The following is a 21,537-nucleotide window of genomic DNA, read 5'->3' as shown; positions in this document are numbered from 1 at the left end:
ATTATTGATTCCAAACGAGCTCCCATATCTCCATTTAAGTAATGATTAAGTTAGTACACTTGAAATAAGGCAAAACTAAGACCTGCAAACTAGAAACCAGACTACAATACTTGTTAAGATTTTGTGTTCTTGAAATTTATAACTTGAAAAAGAGAGGTTACGGTGCAAAAACGCAAAATCTCAAGTATTTTTTTCATCTAGTTTCTAGCACAAATATCTTAGTTTTATCTTATATCAACTTTACTAACTTACAAGAAACTTTTCAGCAAATTAAGTCAATTACTTAATATTGATGAAATTGTACTTATTTCACTCTTAAAACATATAAGTGAAATAATCCGTCAATTTAATTAATACTTTTTCATCAATATTAGTGGATAATTTACTTAAAACAAGCTCCTGTATCTTGCTGAAAAGTTACATGCAAGTTAGTTTTGGTTTATTTCATACAAAGATATTTGCTCTAGAAACTAGACTCAAAATACTTGGTAAGATTGTGTGTTTTTGCTGTGTAGAAAGTAGAAAATATAATCAGTTAAAAAGGTATGAAAATATATAAGTTTGACAAATCAGTGGAGAGTTTTCCTTGGTTTTTGGATGATTTATAACCGAACCCGTCCAACAGGCCTCGGATTAGCCTCCTGAAGTCAGGCTGTCAGCCTGTTTAAATTATTTACAGCAGTAATTACGTCTCACCATGTGAATCCTCCCTCAGTGCTGCTTGGATCTGAACAATCGGGTTCTGAAGCTTCAAGGCTGCGGCGACGAGCTGCCCTTCCTGAACACTGTAACCGACGGCCGGTGCCAACACGACACCAACGAAAACCTGTGAGCCGACTCCACATCAGCTGCCAAGTCTGGTCATCGCTAACGGGCTGCAGCTGCGAGAAACGATGCCCTTTGTTTTTATCTGGACTGTCCAATCACAGCGTCACTGCCAGAACATGGATGAGCGTTCACCTCTGTTGTTCTCAAGCTTACATCTTCATGTCTGCTGAGTTTTGACATGATTTTCTCTTATAATTGTCTAGTTAAGCAGAGCAAATTTTGGGATTATGCTGTATTTTCTCTGTTCTGCTGCTAACAAAAAGAAAAATATTTATGACAATTTGAAGTGAATTTATATTGAATCTGCTATGATTTGGCTGCTGAGGAATTGTGTTGAATTACACCTCAATCACATACTGAGATTTTTTTCCACTTTGGTTTTTTTTCTGTTACAAAAAATTCTACAGTTCTGTTAAACTACGATGACATATTAGAGCCGATGCAGATAGAAAAAAGGAGTAAATTTCTGTTAAAAAAACCTCAAATTTTGAGAATGTTCTAAAAAAAAAAACTTGGAAATTTAAAAGTTTCAAAGTCAAACATTTGCGAGAAACAAATCTGATAGCTTGAGGATAATCTGAGAAATGTTGTATAACAAACAAAAACATTGTCTGTGCTCCAAACAACGAAAATTTGCAAGAAAAAACTCAGAAATTTTGAGATTAAGCTGAGAATTTTTTCTGGGAAAAACTTTCAAACGTCAAAAACTCTGAAATTTCCATGTTTTTGTAAAGAATTTTTTTAGATTCATCTCAAAATGTGAGATTATTTTTTTCTAGAAATTTGTAACTTTTCAAACTCAGAAATGTTCTTGTTTTTTCTAGAAAATTTGATGGAAATTTAATTCTTTCTCCTCTATCTACAATGGCCCTAGTTCCCTGCCATAGTTAACACCGATGTTTGGTGTTTTAAAGTTTAATTTCTTTTTGGCTAAACAGTCACTCCAATTGGCAGAACAATCAGAAACCCGAAAAATGTTTTGGATTAAACCAGTGCTTTCCAACAATTTTAGCCTTTTGGGTCTACTCATACTTAAAGATGACCTTGTAACTAATTGTAAAATTGTGGTCAATACTGAAATTTAAGATACAACGTATCAATTGTCTTACTGTCATCATGACCAACTTTGAGTTTAAATGTTTCTCAGTTTATCTTTTATGCTTATATTAAAGTTAGAAGTCAACCGTGTTCAACTTACAAGGATTTTCTTACTGTTAGCAAAAAAAAAAAAGCTAGTAAAAGTGAATATATTTTTACTGCTACTGAGGCCTATAAACCCTGAGGTGTATGTTCATAAATGTGTTGTTCAGTACAGTATGTGAGTGATTTTATGATGTACAAACACACAGAAGCACAAACAGCTAATCGCTTTATACATGTAGCAGCAGCCATGTTGGATCTCGAGGTCCATCGCAATTTACTTTTACACTGCAATATTTTTTAAAAGTTGCTTATTTTATGGAATTCGATATTCCAACATCCAAGCACAAATGGATCAAGCCATTGTTTAGCTGTGATGATGGTGGCTTTTGAACATTTTTATTCAGAAAACTAAACATTTACGAAATATACTTTAACACCCAATAATTCTTGTTGATTTGTTCAATTTCAAACTCTGAATGAAAGCAGTTAAATAAAAAACACCACACTAGACTACTAAGACTTCATGTTGGCTTAATGTTTGTACATCGCAATAGTTGGCTGTTATCTTCAGAAAACTTTTATTATTCACATTTAAATATTCCTTTAATTTAAAATAGACATTTTTAAAGGACTCATTTGTTTCAAACACAGGAATCTGTAGGTATCCATTCCTTTCTATGCAGCTGAACCGTTAGCGTGCTAGTTAACCTTTAGCATGTTAGCTAACAGTATCAAACCGTTATGGATTTGAAATATTACAAACGATTACTCACAATTTTATCAAATGCGTAAGTTTGAGATTTGAACAGCTAAACATCAATGTTAGATTAACATTTCAGGTTAGATTCTATCAAGCTAAATATATTCAGTTTTAGCGTTTTCTTCAAGCTATTTTTAGCATCAATAGCATCTCCTTACTGTCAAAATAATATTTGGTCTTTTGGCTGGAAATCACTGGTTTAATTAATTTAAGAAACGACTGAGTAAAGTGTACTTTTGTTTTGTTTCTGTTAATTTGGAGAGAGACGGAAAAATAAAACATTACCCCAAAAATTGTAGTCCTTGCAGTAAAGTGGTATTGCATAAAATGATGCAATACCACTTAAATGTATTTTAAAATATTTTAAATTCGGTTTGGCTCAGACCATTTCCTGAAAATATTCCAACTTTCTACAACTTTTAAAAAAAATAATTGTGACTGATTTTTTTTATTTTTTATGTTTTCCACACACTCAGCCTAACGGTAATATAGATTTTATAACAGCACTGTCCAGAAAATTCCCTAAAAACAATTAAACATTGATTTGATATATTTGAATCAGACTCAGAAGCAACAAAAATACTAAGTCAGTCCAGATCTGCATGACTTTGTCAAGTTCAGCCTTTGTATAAATAAGTCTGCATGTGGTGTTCTAGTCAGAAAATGTCACGTTGGGAGTCTGTAGGGGCAGGATGTGAGTATGTTTTGTGTGCATGTTTGAGTTACAAGTCATAGCGAGGTTTTGTTCCTTTTTCACATGGGAAAAAAAACTGAATCCTTCCCGTTTTCCCAACTGGGTCGAAACAGAACACCCTGCCAAAAGCCTACCCCAGCTGCCTTCATCCTCTGCCTCTTTTGGGAGACTTTAATCATTTGGTAACGGCTCAGCTCCATGCCAAGGTCTCCTCTTCATGCTAATCGTTATAGATATGGTCTTTATCAATATAAATATTTCACCATTTCTGTTTCTGATGCAATTGTTTCTGATTTGTCCATATAAAATAAGCAAACCTGGCAACCTGAATTATGTTTTCATGGTTCAGAGGACAAAAGCTGTTTATCAAAGGCCATCATGCTCTGCTTTGAGCCCAATCATGCTTACGACTGTGCTGCACAGCATCCATCCACACACAGATTGGCAATATTTGTTTCTTATAAATGTAGTAGTGAAATTCCTATGCTGTGTGAAAGGAATTAATGTATTAAAGAAATTTATTTTTGGTGTTTTACCTCTTCTGAATAGTATTTTCTCTGCTTAAAATAAAATCTGTATTCTGGCTAGCTGTTTTCCTTAATATTTGTGGAAACTAGTTACACTACGGGCTAGTTTTGTAATGTGGCAAATACAGAAGTGGACTGGGGCCGATGAGGGAAAGAAATTTTTTTTCATTTAATCTCAGAATTCTGACTTTTTTCCAGATTTTTTATTTAGCAGAATTTTGACTTTTTTCAAAATTCTGATTTTATTCTCAGCATTTTGACTTTTTTCTCAGAATTTTGACTGTAATTTTCACGTTGATCTATGCTGACTTTTTTTCAGATTTTTTTTTTCTTCAGAAAAAAAAAGACTTTTCTCAGAATTTACATTTTTTCCTAGAATTCTGATTTTCATCTCAAAATTATCTTTTTTCTTAATTCTGACTTTAATCTTGGAATTCTAACTTCTTTTCAGAATTATTTTCTTTTCATCATTTTGACTTTCTTCTCAAAATTCTGACTTTAATCTCATAATTTTGACTGTTTACCTTCAAATTTCGACTTTTTTCTCAGAATTTTGACTATTTTGTGAGAATTCTTTTTTTCATCTATTTGATTTCCCCCCCAAAATTCTGACTTAATCTCAGAATTTATAATTTTTTTTCTCAGAATTTTGAGTTTTTCCCCTGAATTCAGTTTTTTTTATTCTGAATTTTGACTTTTTCTTGAAATTCTAATTTTAATCTCAGAATTCTGACTAGTCTTCTGAGATTAAAGTCTGAATCCTGAGAAATATCTAGATTAAAGTCTGAATTTGGAGAATTTTTCAATGGCTCTGCTCCACTTCTGCAGAAAAAGATCCCTTGTCTGTAAAATGACTAAGCAGCCTGTTTGTAGGAGGGCTCTGCAAGAAAGAGGGTCAACGCAACCTATGACATTGATTCCCATAGACAAACTATTGGCCCTTCTCTGCCATCCTTCTATAAAAAGCACAGAGAAAGCAGATGTTCCCACAGCACCAGAGGGAAATGACCCACAGCCAGTTTGACAAACACACAATCTCATCCTGCTGCACAATAGATTTTTTTTCCATGACAGAAACACAGCACTGCTGTATACATCATGTCCAAACGTTATTGTCATATAATAAAATCACTTTGAATTTACTGAAATCATATTAAACAATGATTCCACCAGTAAACAAATTTACAGATCAACTGCAAAAACACAAAATCGCAAATGTATTTTGCCAAATGTTTTGCAGTTGAAAAACATGTGCAAACATGTTTCTAGGTAGTACTAGAAACATGTTTTTCTAGTGCAAACATATTAAAGACACTTGAAATAAGACAAAAATAATTTATAAGCAGCTTTTCAGCACAATACAGGAGCTATTTTTAATCACAAATTACTTAATATTGATAAAAAATAACTAGTTATAGGTGAAATAATCTGCCAATGGAGCAAGACATTTTTCCAACATCAAAAGTTAAAATGTCTTGTTTCACTAGATCATCCTAGCAGAAAAATATTTTATCAAAAAGCTTTGATTTCTTCCCCCCAAATTGCTGTGTTTCCATTAAAGCTACAGTATGTAACTTTTATGAAAAATATAGTTTTACATATTTACTGAAACTTGTTACTGTATTGTGACAGTAAGATATGAATTATGTTCTCCCAGTGCTGTCTAGAAACAACCGATCAGAGCCAGGAGGCGGGTCTTAGCGCTGTCAATCACCTCTCCCACACGCCCCTTGCTCTCTGCTAAGCTGCAGCTAGCATAACATAAATGGTCAGCTATTTAGCGTGCCCACTGATGATGGCGAATGAACAGTTTTCCTGTAAAGGCAAGTTATTAGCACATTTAGCAGGGATTACATGCGGTTGATTGACAGCTTTAAGATCCTCCTCCTGGCTCTGATTGGCCGTTTTTGATCTGAAGCGATGGATTTCTTCAGACGGCAATAATAGCTCAAAGAGGAGGTGAAGGAGATCAATCTTTTCACAGATTATCTGTCTAAAATTACACTGTCACAACATGGTGACAGTTTTAACAAATATATATATAAAAAAACATTTTTTATAAATGTAAAATAATGCACCTTTAAGCAAATTTATTTTCATAATTCTAATTTGAGCAATTACATGGTCAATGGAAACATAGCTTGTGTGTTGAAGGAGTACTTCTCTTTTAGTAGAATCAGACATAATGTTGATTTTTGGGGTGCTTAAAATACACCAAAAAATATAAAGTGAACCCATCTAGTGAGCAGGAACAGACACTGACAGCCCTGGTTTAAATTCACAGCACAGTCCAGACCATCTCTGCAAGCTAAAGCAAGTCAAACACCATCCAATTACTGACTGGGGGGGATGTAATTTGATTTCTTCTTGAACTCTACAGTTTCTTAATGTCTAAGCTGCTTTCAGCTTGTCAGACCAGTCGGTTGATGCTTTATTTTATTTTGGCTTCGTGTGACAGCTCGCTGCGTCGATAAGTCAGGAAACGGGGGTCTGTTGGGGGGGAACGGGAGAATATAAAGTCACACCAGACCTTGTTAGAGAAGGGCCCCCTTTATCCACCCCCGTCTACTGTTTTGAGTCATTTTCTACACCCACATCCTGCTAACAGTGCAGCCGATAACACCTCTGGTTGGAAAGTTCAGTTATTCTTTCCTAAATCACAAAGTTGTGCTTTCGCTTTGCACAGCCGCCTTTGTCTCTGCAGCAGCTACAACTCAACGTGTCGAAACCACAAACTGTAAAGCAGAAAAGGAGCAAGTGCTGAATTCATTGACCAATCTTTATGCAGCAGAGCTTCGATATTGAAATGTTAAACAAATTTAAACAAAAACGGCCGCAAATGCAAAAAATGATTTCATTATTAACTGAAAAGCTATCCGAATCATAAATCAACTGTTCTCATATTTTTTGAACAGAGAAGTAGAACATCATTTCATTTATAACACAGAAACAATGTTTAGAAGTGGAATAATCTACCAGTGTAAAAACAACTTTTTAAAAATCAATAATGAAGGAATCTTAACGAAAAGTAACGTGTTAATTCGTCTCATTTCAAGCGTACTAAAAACTAAAACAGAAATACTTGCTAAGATTTAATATTAATGCCCCTTTTAAAACACTTGGTGTGACTAAAGGATCCTTAAAGGTCAGTGTGGGCAGAGGGACTTGACTTAAGCTCACGTCTCGCTCCTTCCTGAAAACCCTGATCACAGGCTGCTCACTCCCACACAACAAGTCTGTCATGGGTGGATTTTACTCTGCCTGCTGCCACACAAAGCTTCAAATATCTATTTGCCCTTCATTTCTTGTCAATACCTTCACTCACCTTCTTATTTATTTATTTCCTCCATCTGCTGAAGAGATTAAAACACACAGTGAACTGTCTGGTTTAGTAACACATTGGGAATGACTCACAATTTGAACCGCAGAGTTTTATATTATCGATCAGATTAGGGCTTTTGTGGTGACGGAAAAAACTTGTATAATTTTCTTTCCACTTCACAACAATGCACTATTTAGTGAGTTTACCACATAAAATCTAAGTAAAAATGCTTTACTTGTGGCTGCAACGTTACAAAATGTGAAAATGTTTATTATTGTTTTATTAAAGTACTATAAACGCAACTTTCAAACTTGACCGTTCCAAACGAACCGTTCCTGACGCAAAATAAACCAGTACAAGCTAGACGAACCGAAGTGAAGCTAATAGCTGTTAGCAGTGAAGCTAATCTCGTAGCGGCTGGCAGTGAAGCTAACTTCAAATCTTTCCTGATTATCTTGAGACAATTTAGTTAAAATCATTAAAACACAACAATAAAACAAGCACAGGTTCATAAAAATTAGCCAAGCTTAATTTACTAGGCTTTTAACAGAACGGGTTTGTGGCCGAGACAAACACTATACCATTTTTTAATCTATGGCATATAACGTTTCTTTAAGCCAGGCGATTAAAAATAACATGGTGTCCAAGAAAAATGGTAAAAATCTCTGCAGAAGCTAAAATAAAACTCATAAAGCAACTGAATCTTATCTTTTCAAAACTGCCTTTATTCAGGAAATAAAAATGAAAAAATACTGCCATAAAAATGTAACCTTATACAAACAAATAAGTCCATAAACCAGACGCTGCACAGATATTTTTAGTCAAACCTCCATATTTTGCCATTAAAAAGGCCAAAACTGCTATTTTGTTAAGCATAATTTGCTTAAAACTGCCTCACAGTTGCGGTCACCCAAGAAGCCAGTAATAACGACAAGGCCAGCGGCCTGGTGCAGCCGGGTCACAGAGTCAGATGTTTCAGACATGTTTCATGCACAAAATTTATGTCTGGGAAAAATCCTGGAGCAAAAGTCAAAGCCACAGAGGATTCATCATCATTGGAGGCCAGAGAGGTTTCTGCATACTAAGCTGACATTTTCTCTGGGAGATCATGCTCAGGAAGCCATGTACATCGGACAGCTTACATATTAAAAACAAGAGCCTGGTTCTGCTTGACCATTAAAGGTCATAAATGAGCCTCCATGAGCTCACAGAATGGAAATGCTCAGCATTTATAAAGGCAAGCTGCAGCCCAACAAAGATGTGCTCTGATACAACTGCAAATGTTATGATTATAAAATCCACTTATCTATAATAGGGGTCAATCATTTTGTTAGGATGCATTTCCTTTTAGGGACGCAAATGTTTTTTATTATCTTAAAGCTTCAAAAAATAAAAATGCAATCCACTTGTTCTTCATTTTGACTACACAAATTACCCAACTAATGACTGAATGATGAAATATTTCTCCGTTGTATTTAATGATGCAGGAATTGAATTGTCATAGTGACAAAAATTTTAATTATTTGAAAATATTAAACAATGCAACAGGATAAAGCAAGCAAAAATGAAGCCACTAATACTACAAATCAAGTTTCCTTATTATTAAATAGCTGAACAGTTATGAATGTCAAACTGATAATTCAACACAATAAATTAATTCAAATACAGCAAGCTGTTTAAAGATATGAAATAATAAACAATTATTTCAAGATAAATGTTCTCAAGACAATGAGAAATTATGGAAATGAAATTTGACGCATGCATTTTGTGAAATTCAATTACAAATTACACAAGATTGTGTGTCTGTAGATGAACTTTTTATGCAGGAGAGAAAGACAAAGACCGAAGTATCCAGAATGTCCAAAAATCAAATGTGAAGAAGAAAAACTACAACAATTTGCAGCAACTTCATAAAAAGCAAAGATTGCAGAACAACTGAGCTAATCAGTGAAACTTTAGGTGTTGGACTGAGCAAGTCTCTAAAGGGCAGATGAGAGGCAGCAGCCTCCCAGGACACCTGAGCTTCCCCCAGTCAAACACAAACACTTCTCATTTATTTTTCATAAGACACAGGCAGCCAAACATGGGCGGTCACTGGATCCTCCCCAGAGGAACAGTGGGTGATTCCCCAGCCTTCCCAATCGTCACACCCTCCGAGGAGATTGCTGCTCGCCGCTGAGACAACACTGCCGTCTTGCTGCCTTTTTCATTATGTAACAAACGCTGTTATGTAACATCAGTAGGGCTTTATAAATTTAAGAGAATTCACTAGATAAAAAAAAAGAGGGGATTTCTTTTTTCTTGTCAGTGATTATTTGACAGCCACATAAAGGCGGTGTTGATTTGGACTCTAGTGAAAACAGCGAAGCGTTTCCCCTGCAACGCCTCGCGCTTTCAACCTCCCCTCGTTTTGCTAGGAGCTAGCCTGAGCAGACAGAATGCAAATGACAGGTAGCACAGAAACAACAGCAGTAGCAGCAGCTGGGGAACGGTCTTTATTACAGAGTATTTACATTAGGAAGAGAACGCCGCGTACTACACATGCATATTGATGCTATTGTAGGTAGGAAAAAAAGGAGGAGTAAATCTCTGCCAAAAACTCAGACATTTTTAGATTAATCTCTAAAAAAAATTTCAAGAAAAAAATAAAGAGTTTGAGGAGTTGAAAATTAACTAGAATTTATTTTTTAATTTTAAGATTTACCTGAGAAAATTTTTAAAAAGAACGAGGAAATTTTTGGGTTTAAAAAGTTTACAGATATCTAGACAAAACTCAAACATTGAGATTATCCAAGACATTTTCTAGAAAGAACAAGGACATTTTTGAGTTTGAAAAATCTAATCAAAATTTTCTAGAAGCTTTTTGACTTTTGAACCCCAGAAATTTCCAAGATTTTTCCTAAAAAAATTCTGAGATTAATCTCAAACTTTGAGTTTTTCTCAAGCAAATGTTCAACTTTTGATACTGTGATAATTTTTCCCAAAAAAGAAATAAAAATAATAAGTAAATTTTCATCCAAAAATTTTAAGATTAATTGCACACATTTTCTAGATAAAAACTTGTAAAGTTTTCAGATTAATCTAAATGTATTTTAGTTTTTGGGTAGAAACTCACTCCTTTTTTCCCTGTCAGCTGTGGCCTTAATACGCCGTTGTAGAAAACAGAGAAGGAGGCTGTGTGGTGGAAATCTGTTGCTGCACTACGTCTGTGCGTCCTGGTACAGAACATTCGCCACCAGATCTCTCACTGCAGCCGGATCTTCACCGTCTGTGGAGACAAAAAGAACAATGTGGCAATTACTGATGACACCGGATAATCATGAGGGCTTCACAAGTCCAAGTACAGAGAAAAAGTATCCATATCCTATCAACTCTTCTACATTTTCTCATCTTCCAACCACAATTGTTAAACTTTATGTGGTCTTTATGATAAAAAAACACAAAGAAGTGAATAACTGAAGCAAACACGTGATTGACAGTGCTAAGACCCTCCCCCTGGATCTGATTGGTTGTTTCTGACTGGGAGCTGTACATTTCTGCAGATTACTGTAGGACAACAGGAATGAGGCAGAGGATTTCTTCACAAATCTGTCTCATGTTATACTTTTACGACATAGTGACAGTTTTACCAAATATGTAAAAAAAAAAAAAAAACTTTTAAAAGTTGCGTGCTGCATATTTAATGCCTACTTTGTAATGTCAGGCAGGTCCTATATAGATCATTTATTTCTGTTAGTGAAACTGGACCTATTTAATAAGACCAATCACAGATAATTCATGATTTATTAAGGGGAAAATTTGTATTTCTACAATAACCTTAATGTAACCTCACAGCATTGCTTAGCACTAAGAATATTCCATGTGATTTCATCCATTTCTTTTATAATGAGGTTTAGGTTTGGGCATTGACAGCAGAGGTCTGGTCACTGACAGCACCGTGACCTTTAAAGAGCATAAAAGGGAGAACTGCTCACACATTAATATGAACACAAACAAAGGACGGTTACACGAGACGGGAATTCAATTAAGTTCAGAGACTTTTGAAGGCATCCTCCCGGATGCAGTGGAGCAAAAAGAAACAAGACAGAATTACATTTATAAATGAATAAAATGAAACTAAATATATAGTGTATACCAGCAGGTCAAAAAGTTTTTTTACATTTATTTCAGATATGATTATTGTGCAGCAGCAATGGATGGATGATGAAAGAATGGAGAAAATGACAGACAAAGAGTAATTTATATATACTGCTCAAAAACATAAAGGGAACACTTTAAGTGTTAAACACCTGTTTAAGTGTTCCCTTTATTTTTTTGAGCAGTGTAACTTTTATGTGGAAACAGAAATATGTTTTTATACTTATTCACACTGGAAGTTATTTTTAAGTCAAATTGTGTAGAAATATGTATGAAAAAGAAACAATAAACCTTTTCCATCCTAAATCTCTGACCTTCTGCTATGATACCATGACGGTTTCCATTGTGTGCATTAATGCATGTTAAAGGTGACCTATTATGCTAATTTGAGCAGGTTAAGTTAGATCTACGGGCTACACAGAACAAGTTAATTTAATTTTTTGCACAAAATAATTCTTAGATAATGAGATTTTAGGTTCTCTTGTCTTTAGTACTTGAAAACGGCTGCAAACGATGCAAAATTATACAACTGTACAGCTCGGACAAGCAGAAGTGGAGTCTTCTGCACAACCAAAAAGAATGCAGCAAGTGGTTTCTGGATGGTAAGTCAACAATAAAAAACTTGTGTTTTCTAGCAGACCAAAAGTGCTGGAGCTCCACCTGGGTTGCTAGGTTACAGGTTGGGCAGTGTCTGCTTTGTCAGTTACATTTTGGAGGTTTTTTTAAAGGGCTCATTTTCCAGACATCAAGAAACTTCATCTTACTGCCAAAAATGGCTGGGTGTTTCCTTTAAGCACTAGAGCTTGAATTTTGGATAATATACTCTTTACATATTTACATACTTTCATTATTGATTTATATTTATTAATTTATTAGGCTTCTTAAACTTCTTAAATGTCGGTATGTTTTATAGGAATTTAAAAAAAATAAAATTAATTACTGGCATGCCGTGGTGTCTTAGGGGAAAGCGCGACCCATATTTGGAGGCCTTGAGTCCTCGACGCGGCCGTCGCGGGTTCGACTCCCGGACCCGACGATATTTGCCACATGTCTTCCCCCCTCTCCTTCCCCGTTTCCTGTCAGCCCACTGTCATATAAGGGACACTAGAGCCCACAAAAGCCCCCTGGAGGGGTAAAAAAAAATTAAAAAATTAAAATAAATAAATAAATAAAATAAAATTACTATCTACCATCTTTAAACTGTTCAAATCAAGCAACTGAAATTATTTTTTGTCCCATTTTTTAATACTTGTATACCTGGTGAAAAAGGAGGTTTAGTTTAACCTGTATTAATAGTTATCAACATCTGTCTCACTTCTGTTGATTTACAGACAAACTTTACAGAAAACTTCCCATTTGTTGATTTCAGGTGAGAAAAAAAAAGCCTGCTTACCTTCTCACATCACAACTCCTCAGGAATGAACCAAGGTATTTGCTTGAGTTGAAACAAGCAGACTGAAGTCCTTCATCACAAATTTAAAAAGTAGGAGTAGCTGGCTTTATTTAGAAACCTTTTCCAGTTGCAACAGAAATCCGAAAGGTTCTTAATAGTCAACGTTTGGCCTGAGGGCACGTATTAATAAAAACGACAGCAGGGGAGAGGCTGAGTGTTGCTGCGAGATGTTTCTGTTAGCTTAGATTACACACAGTACAGACTTCTAATTTATTTTTTCCATTTTTATCCTTATGGCAGCCATTTGGTATATGATCATTAAAAAAGAATCCCAAATATAGATTGCTTCTCTTCTTTAAATGAAATCTGTCACCATTTTTCTTCTGTTCCTGGTAAAGTTAGTCTCAACTTTGACATGATGTGTAAAAAAACAATCTAATGTGTCATTTAAATTGAATCTTATTGAGTGAAAATCACTGCGACAGCAGCGAGTCTAATGTTTCACCGTGAAAGATAATTAACAAAAGAAATTAACATGAAATAAACAACCATGGAGGATTCAGAATAATAATTAACCAAATGCTGACTAAAGGCAAACGTTGCGTTTGTTATTAATACAGAGCAGCAAGAAGAGAGCGGCGGGGAGAAGAGAGGAAAAGCTAAGGAAAAGCAAAGAAAGGAAAAGCAAGCTGCAGATTTGTCCGTATTTGGACAGGATAAATTTCCCTCCTGACCTCCTCTGTCAGTCACTATGAGGGTTTTATGAAAGACTCTTATTAGCTGTTAAATAAAACGCCAGCAGCAGAAGCAGCATCTGGTTAGCTTAGCTTCACATTAACGCTGGAAAATGGAAAAAACAATCCTGCATTTACTTTTTAAATTCTTTATACTTTTAATCCTGATATATTTAAACTTTGTCATAGATAGATTTAATACAAACAGAGCCTATTGAAAGAGTGCTGTTACTGCAATCTAGTAGTTTGTTATGGCCAATTAACAGACTAGAAACACAACCAATTTTGAGTTTTTGAGTACCGATCATCTGCACCCAATACTTCAACAACCTGCAGCGACTTATAAAATGTCTCATTGATGATTATTAGCCACAACATAAACATTCATCCAAAAGCCCACATAGGGACAGACATTATCAATTTGCTTAGGCTCAGAATACTTAAGATAATTTACAATAAGACTTTCCCATATACAAACAAATACATTGAAATCTAATTTATGCAGTTTTCTTTATTTTTGGCATCAAACTGCCTGACTGGAGAGAAGTCCTTCAACATCCATTTTCTAAAAAAACAGAGGAGGTTTGCTGAACTTGATTTAGATTTTGTTCTGGGTTTTCTCTACGTTTATTCAGGTTTTCTTGTGTTTATAGATATATATTTAATGATCAAATGTAAATGAGAGGCTTAATCTGCATTCTTGAATGCATAAATTACATATAAATACAATATAAGCACCGTAAGTGATCTTTTTTTTAACATTTATTTACTTCCTCACTCATTTACATAAAGATTAAATTATTACTATTACGTTGGAGTTGCAAATAATTAATTGACTTATTATCGATTAATAGTTTAGATAAAAATGAGTGCCAATCGATTAACTAATAATGACCGTTTAGGCCTTATTTTAGTGTTGTGGTTGGGCTGCCGTCCAGCAGAGGGCGCCGCTGCTCATCCGTAAGCGGAGCCGAACAGAAACAAAGATGGCGGAGAGCGCCACCCAGAACAGGAAAGTGAAACTCTGAATGGAGTCCGGTTTTTATGCGGTTCTGTTTAATATTACCATTATTAGGCACCAAAAACAAAAATAACAACAATTAGGTCAATTAACAGCTACTGATTGACCTGGTAATATCATTTATTGTTGTGTTTATCCTCGTGTTACTCTTCAATTGTATTTGTTCTCTTCCAATCTTCACAAAAAATAAAAAAGATAAATCACATGTATGATGAGTCACATCCCGTGGCTTAAAGCCAAAGTTTAAGACTTTAATTAAACACTTATAATCTGCTACTGACTTCTTAAAGGTTGTGTGTGTGCAGCTGGTTTGATTAAGAATGTTCTGGTTGGATCTTTGAATTTCACAGATTAGGCAGAAGTGCCAGTCCTGCTTTGTCACTCTTCTCATAGGCAAATAAACACGTTTCTGAAACTGTGAGAAGAAAGTGGGCAGTAAACCTCGCAGAGAACCAGGATTTACTCTCCTCCATCCTCATTACCATTCAGGTCAGAGTCTGAGTGCCAGCTCAGGACTGAACGTTTGTTGGCTGCAAACAGTCACAGTTTGTCTTCTGTTCAAATAAAAACTCCAACTAAGGCAATGTTGGCTGAATTTAATGAACGATATTCTGGTTGGAGCTGAATGTGCTTCCTGGAGACCACCTTCGAGTTGTTTTTGTACTCACCAACTCCTAGAGCCTCCAGCTGGCTTTTAAACTCAGGCTTCTCCTCAAGCACTCGCTGCAGGTTGCTGGACTCCATCCGCTCAAGCTCCACCTTCCAGTAGATGTAGATTTTCTGGTTGAAACTGACGTACACCAGACAGGGGCTGTTTTTACCCTCCTTGCATGTGTACTGACCTGAAATCACAGAAGTAAATCCACATTTTGAACCTAAAAGTTTTGTAAAATAAGACCCATCTGGTCAGGTTACATTCACAATCTTCAATGTTTTGGAGGGATTTTCTGTAACAAACCAAAACAGAGTAGTTCATAACATCTAAAAGGCGAAATTAAATAGTTTGCAGAAGAGCTAATGTTAACATTTTAGCTAATGAAAGCATATAAACAGCAGCTAGCTTAGTAGAAATGGTAAACTAATAATACCTGATGTGCAAACTTGAATATATTATTTTGTGTTAGCATTTTGCCCACTGTTACCATCAAAGACAGGCAGTTCTGTTCTGCAATAAGCTAAAACTAGCATACTAGCTAATGTTGGTATTTTATCTAATGACAGTACAGTATAGCAAATAGTGAAAGACTTTCAACACTGCCACGGCTGCACATTTTGAATCCCAGGTTAAGCACAATGCTACTTATTTAAATAATTGTTAGTAAACAAAACCAAAGCAGTCAATTGAATCCACTCATACAAACAATCTCTTTTACAAATATTCCGAGATATTTAAATGCCTTCAAGTTCAGTTTATTTTTCAACTTAAATTAGTGACTGTGGAAAGTCACTTGTGTTGTGTAATTGACTTTGCAGCAATCCCTCATACAGACCATGCATAGAGCGACAATGGAAAAGAAAACTCCCCTTCAACAGGAAGAATCAGGATCAGCTTGAGCAACAACCACCAAATAGGGGTTTGTGGAGACAGAGCGTATACAAAAAGAAAAGAAAGAAGTGAAAATCAAGAGTATATGTCCCAACAAAAATCTTATGTTGTTAAGTTTGCTTGCAGTTCACAACCGTGTAAAGGATAATGAATGAATTAATTAAATGGCCTTATAATATAGGTTGTGCTGGGTATGAAAGAAAAAACGATATAGACTGGAAAAAAGACAGAGTGGTTGAATCTGAAACACATTTCTCATGTATAAAGTACTGTTAGCCTAAAGTGTTGCTAGCGCTACTGATGCTCTTTGTAGTACTAAATAACTCCGACATGTAGATGATGGTCTATGTTCTGTTTGTTAGCAAATGAGCTAAATGTTAGCATTTCAGAAAGTACACTAAATACTGGTTGTATTGACTCTTTGACCCTACGTCATTTTCGAGGCGCCATGACGGACCGAGCTACTTAAAATTGTTTTACAAAGTTGTTTTTGCCAGTTTATTCATTGTCTCTACTTGTTGGGAGTCGAGCTAATTTATCTGTGAACGTAACAGACCCGGTCGGGGCCCATAGACGGCGATATTTGCTAAGCTAGCTGTTGGAAACAGGTAGCTTATACCACCATAATATACCACCATGTCCTAAACGCCGTTTTTTCTTAAAACGGAGAAGCATTAAAAACGCACAAAAGACGAGATGCTAACTAGTTTGTTTCCATACACGTTAGGCTACATGACGGAGCGCCGCTGTCTCCATGGTTACAAACGGTTACACGCATACCTTCTCCATAATGTAATATTTATAATTATAGATACTTATAAAGTAAATGAATTTTTTTCTTCTTACCTTGTAAAAAGTGTTCGCTGCAAATCCGCGGTTACACCGAGGGCTGTCAATAATAATGACTGACAGCTGCTATCCACCGCCGCCATATTTTTCCTCATTAAAAGTTATAAAATAAAACGACAAGTTTGGTTTCTATCCTTGTCTGTTTATACAGCCGACGGCGCAGCACTCTATGACAGTTTTTAGAGTGAAATCAACTGAGTAGAAGCATTTTTAGGCTACCGGCTGCCTGTTTTTTGACAGGCTTTAAAGGAGCGCATCGGTTGTTTGGAATCCATCATGGCGGAGCGGGCGGATGTCTGAGGAGCGTGACGTCACGTGTTGAAACGTTAGCCACTGTTAGCTAAGATGCTGAGAATGTTATGATCAATAGACTGAGTTCAGGTGGTTTCGATGTTCTGGACTTTATTTCCCTACATTCTACATTCAGTTAGGTGGATCCAAAGATATTTGAAAACTCCTAATTCAATGTGGCTTTGGATTCATACACAAGTCTTTAAATCCTTGGGTGGCCTAGACGTTTTATTAAGTTGTAACTACAAAATAGAAAAGCTCCCTGTTAATTTATCTAGCTTCCATAAGCAACTACTTTTATCCTGGATATTGGTTTATAAACATAACTTTTCCCCTCATAGCTGTCTTATTTGGAATAACCAAAAATATTTGCTTCAAGCATAAATCCCTACTTCTTAAGAATTGGGTGGATAATGATATTCTATCTGTAAAACAATTGTTTAATGAGGATGGTCAACTGTTTAATTATGGTGAATTTCTTTGTAAATATAACTTCCTTGTGACCCCTAAAGAATTTGCTGTTGTTTTCGATGCTATTCCAGCAGGTTTGAAATTTCTGATATCAACCCCAAGTAGAGCCCATGTCCAATATCCCAGATTCCCAGAGTTATTTACTGGTAAATCAGACCCGTTCCTTAGTATTACAACTGGAAATAAACATATTAGAGAAATAATCCAGAGGAATACTGTTAGCAAACCTGCCTCAATCTTTTTTGAAACAATCTTTATTCAGATATTGATTGGGAACAAACATGGCTGTGGCCAAGAAAGTTTTTTGTCTCAAATAAAGTATGGGAGGTGTCTCTTAAAATTCTACACAGGTGAATTCTACACAGGTGAATTCTACACAGGTGTTACCCAGTAAATTCAGCACTGACTAAATATATTCCAAATATTGATCCTCTTTGTTCCTTTTGTCACATCGAACAATAAACATTAACCCACCTTTTCTGGGAATGCTCTTTCAGCAAAACCTTTTGGTGTGACTTCAATATTTTCTTCAGTCAGAAATGTAATATACTTCTTCCTTTGAATGTTAAACATGTTTTCTTTCGTATTTCCAATAACAGTTTGTCTGGGAAATAATATATTATAAACTTTCTTATTCTGTTGACTAAGTTCCACAAACATGCCTGTAAATTTGCTAAAAACAAACCCAACCTCACTGTTTTTAGAGCTTATGTAAGATGTTCTTTGGACTCTTTGAAAATGTGCATCAACTCTAAAGCTATGAAACTTCTAACCTTAAGTGATGAATTTGATTTGTAAACTGTTATTTTTTCTTTTATCTCATGGAATCCTGTGGATTTGTTACCCCAGCACCTGGAGCATACTACTGTCTGCAAATGTATATTCTTTATTTGCAAATAAAGTTTATAAAATAAAAAAATAAAAAAATAGCTAAGATGCTACTACTAGACAAAGTAAACATATTAGTTATTGTGTGCCTATTGTGTGGGCAACACAATAACGTTAGCTTCTGGTAGCAACATGCTAAAAGTAGCATGTTTCCAGAGATGATCTATTTCAAAATACAGATTTCAGAAACGCACTATGGGCTAACAGCTTGCAAAACCATTAAGCTAGGACACTAGAATAAGGTTATTCACTAAACACTGTCCGCTTATGTTATTTAGTATAAGTCCAGCTGTTCAGGTTAATAAGAGAACATTAGTGAAACGGCATCATAAAAAGCAAAGAACACAGCAGAAAGGTCAGAGATGAAGTAGTGGAGAAGTTTAAACCAGAGTTAGGTTCTTAAAACAATATGTCAAGCTTGTGAAAACCTTTGCAGCACTGTCAGGTGATCAAAATGAACAACATGGAGCAGAAGGAGTCAAGTGTAGAGGAGGACTTAGCTCCATTTCAGCAAAGAAATGAACCTAAAATAAATCAAAGAAAATATCTCACGGATTAACAGTGCCATCTAGTGGTGAAGGTTTAGCTCTACACCTGGCCATTGAACGATACAACCAGGCTACAAAATGTGAGGGGCAACCAAAACATATTTCAACGCTTGTTTCAATCACTTCTAAACCCAAATGATTCTAAATATTTGAGTTGATTTTCTATGTTTAACTGTGATTTATCATTTAGAAGCTGACTACTAACAAACTCAGAAGCTACAGAGCATCTTTATCATATTTATGATTAAATATTGAGCACTAGGCTTCATGTAAAATTGTTGAATGTCTCCTCTGCAGCTATTTTTGCACCCCAATCAGAAGAGTTTTATTGATGAGAGAGACTAACGGGATTTAAACCAGACGAGGTTAGAGAGGACAGAAGGAAGCAATTGCAAATAAACCCAAGCTGGTTCTTTTCTGTTTGTTTCTTCTTTCTGGACCAGAACCAAGATGAGCACCGGTGTTTTATTTAAACTGTTGATAGTTGACTTATTGCTGTAAAATACTCAGCAAATGTCTCAGTATAAACAGAGCAGTCTCTCATTTCTTTATATTCAGAGCAGCCACAACTTTTTATAAAAGTGACTTCGGAATTTTAAAAAAAATCTCAATTAAAAAATGAATTTATTTAATTTCCGTTTGGGATTAATAAAGTATTTTTGAATTGAATTTGAATAAAATGAATCTGAATTATGAAGTTGTTGAGTTACCTGCACAGAAGGCGTTGACGTTTTCGTCAAACTGGAAGCGCACCACAGTCCTGTTGTGGTCAATAATGTAGGTCTGACCGTCCCAGGCGCAGGCCACCACCTCCTCTCTGCCATCTCCCTGCAATTAAAGGCCCAAACAAACAGATTTTCACCCAGAAAAATGAACCTCAAACGGATGACAGAACTCATAATAGATTTACTTAAACAACCGGTGAAATTAGACGAAGCACAGACTCACAGTGACATCGAGTTTCTGCAGAGCGAAGAGCTGATGATCGACCTGAACCGACCACAAGAGCTGCTCTGAGCTGTCCATCAGCTTCAGGGTTCCTGAGGACAAACAGTAAGATTTAACATTTTTAAATACAAGAAATTACGCAAAATGTGCCTTTAATAAGCTTTGTTCAAATACATGTGAACATAATACTTGAATTCCTTCATCAGCATTTCACCAAGCTGTGCTGAGGCTAGCGACTATACTTTGGGTGAATCTAAAGGTTGTAGTACAATAGACTCCTGTACTACAATAATTAGTTAATTGAGTATTTAATACCTTATATTGCTTTATTAGTGCTCTAATCTTCTAAAAAACAATAGCTGGTTTTGTCAAAAATAATTATAAAAAAGAGACAAAAATCCCTCTCTCACCATCTAAAGTGCAAAGTGCAAACAGTCCACATTTTGAGGATTCCTCTTTTGAACCTGGAAAATTAAAAAAAACAACATAATTTAAAACAAATTAAATCAATATTTAGAGTTTTTGCTTATGTTTTGTTGTGGGAAACAAAACAAAATACATAGCAGAAACAAATGGGTTGATTATCTGTCTGTTATCAACATTTCTAAATATATATTTTTTATTAATATGACATGAATTCCGATTTTTATAAGTTAATTATTTACAAGCTGAACTCAAAGGAGGAGGAACACTTTGACTAAGACATGACCCAGCAATGTTAAAGCTAGAAAATAATTTTTAAAACGTTTAAATAATTTGTTGTAATCTGAATTAAAAGAGAAAAAGTACTAAAACTAGTATGTTAAATAATTTAACGACCTTTGCTTATGCTGCCGATGAGGTGAGTAGAAACGTTTTTGTTGTGAATCCGCCCGCTGGTCAGGTGGAGAACTACATCTCTGGACGGCCCGTCACTGTGAACAGACACGCAGCTGATCGTCCAGCAGCCGAGCTCGTGTTCTGGGTCTGACGGGGTTTACCTGCCCGGTGTGGCAGGGGCGTCGTCCTCAGACTCGGTGGAGTCCTGCTGTGTCCAGGTGCAGAGCAGGATGGCGTAACCGCAGCCCGGCTGGGACACCATGAGCTCCGGCAAACCCTCGGGACCCGGGTTGACGGACAGGCTGTCCACCTGCAGAACGAACATCAGAACATGTTAAGGATTATTTAACGACAGAAACCACACAGCTGGGTGAAAAGTTTACAAGCAAAAAAAAAAAAGAAGAAAAATGGTTCCTATGAGAGGAAAGTGAAAGGGGAGGGACAGATGAGCGGCGCCAAATGAGATTGTGATTGTCAGCGCTAAAACCCACCTCCTGGCTCTGATTACTTGTTTCTAGAGGAACTTCAATTTTTTCAAGTCAAGTCAAAGTTTATTGTTGTAGCACATTTACAACAGCCTCATCTGACCAACGAACACAACATCACAGGTAGATCAAT

General features: G+C 35.8%; 2 protein-coding genes across 5 annotated transcripts in view; one reads left to right on the top strand and one right to left on the bottom strand.

Annotated features, from left to right (window-relative positions):
• nrip2 (nuclear receptor interacting protein 2) overlaps positions 1 to 4,010 on the top strand; it is a 33,549-nt gene extending 29,539 nt beyond the window's left edge. The window contains exon 6 of the mRNA XM_023349736.1: positions 716 to 4,010. Within this exon, the coding sequence (XP_023205504.1) occupies positions 716 to 832 (117 nt within the window). The 3' untranslated portion in view covers positions 833 to 4,010. The remainder of the gene's footprint in view (positions 1 to 715) is intronic.
• Positions 1 to 21,537, bottom strand: part of itfg2 (integrin alpha FG-GAP repeat containing 2) — a 55,349-nt gene that overhangs the window by 31,612 nt on the left and 2,200 nt on the right. For 3 of the 4 annotated variants that reach the window (XR_002754212.1, XR_002754213.1, XM_023349735.1), the window contains exons 6-11: positions 21,081 to 21,229; positions 20,920 to 21,014; positions 20,511 to 20,564; positions 20,101 to 20,192; positions 19,863 to 19,980; positions 15,228 to 15,401 (exon numbers count right to left, since the gene is read on the bottom strand). Coding sequence is in view for 2 of the 4 variants with exons in the window: in XM_023349735.1 (XP_023205503.1) it covers positions 15,228 to 15,401; positions 19,863 to 19,980; positions 20,101 to 20,192; positions 20,511 to 20,564; positions 20,920 to 21,014; positions 21,081 to 21,229 (682 nt within the window). In the remaining 2 variants the exon portion in view is untranslated. Of the gene's footprint in view, positions 1 to 10,238; positions 10,543 to 15,227; positions 15,402 to 19,862; positions 19,981 to 20,100; positions 20,193 to 20,510; positions 20,565 to 20,919; positions 21,015 to 21,080; positions 21,230 to 21,537 lie in introns of those variants that run through there. The other variant, XM_005799955.3, reaches the window with a different exon arrangement.

The sequence above is a fragment of the Xiphophorus maculatus genome, chromosome 17, assembly GCF_002775205.1.
Source record: "Xiphophorus maculatus strain JP 163 A chromosome 17, X_maculatus-5.0-male, whole genome shotgun sequence".
Taxonomy (NCBI): domain Eukaryota; kingdom Metazoa; phylum Chordata; class Actinopteri; order Cyprinodontiformes; family Poeciliidae; genus Xiphophorus; species Xiphophorus maculatus.
Note: the sequence above shows the minus strand (reverse complement) of the source record. Positions and strands in the feature narration are given on the sequence as shown.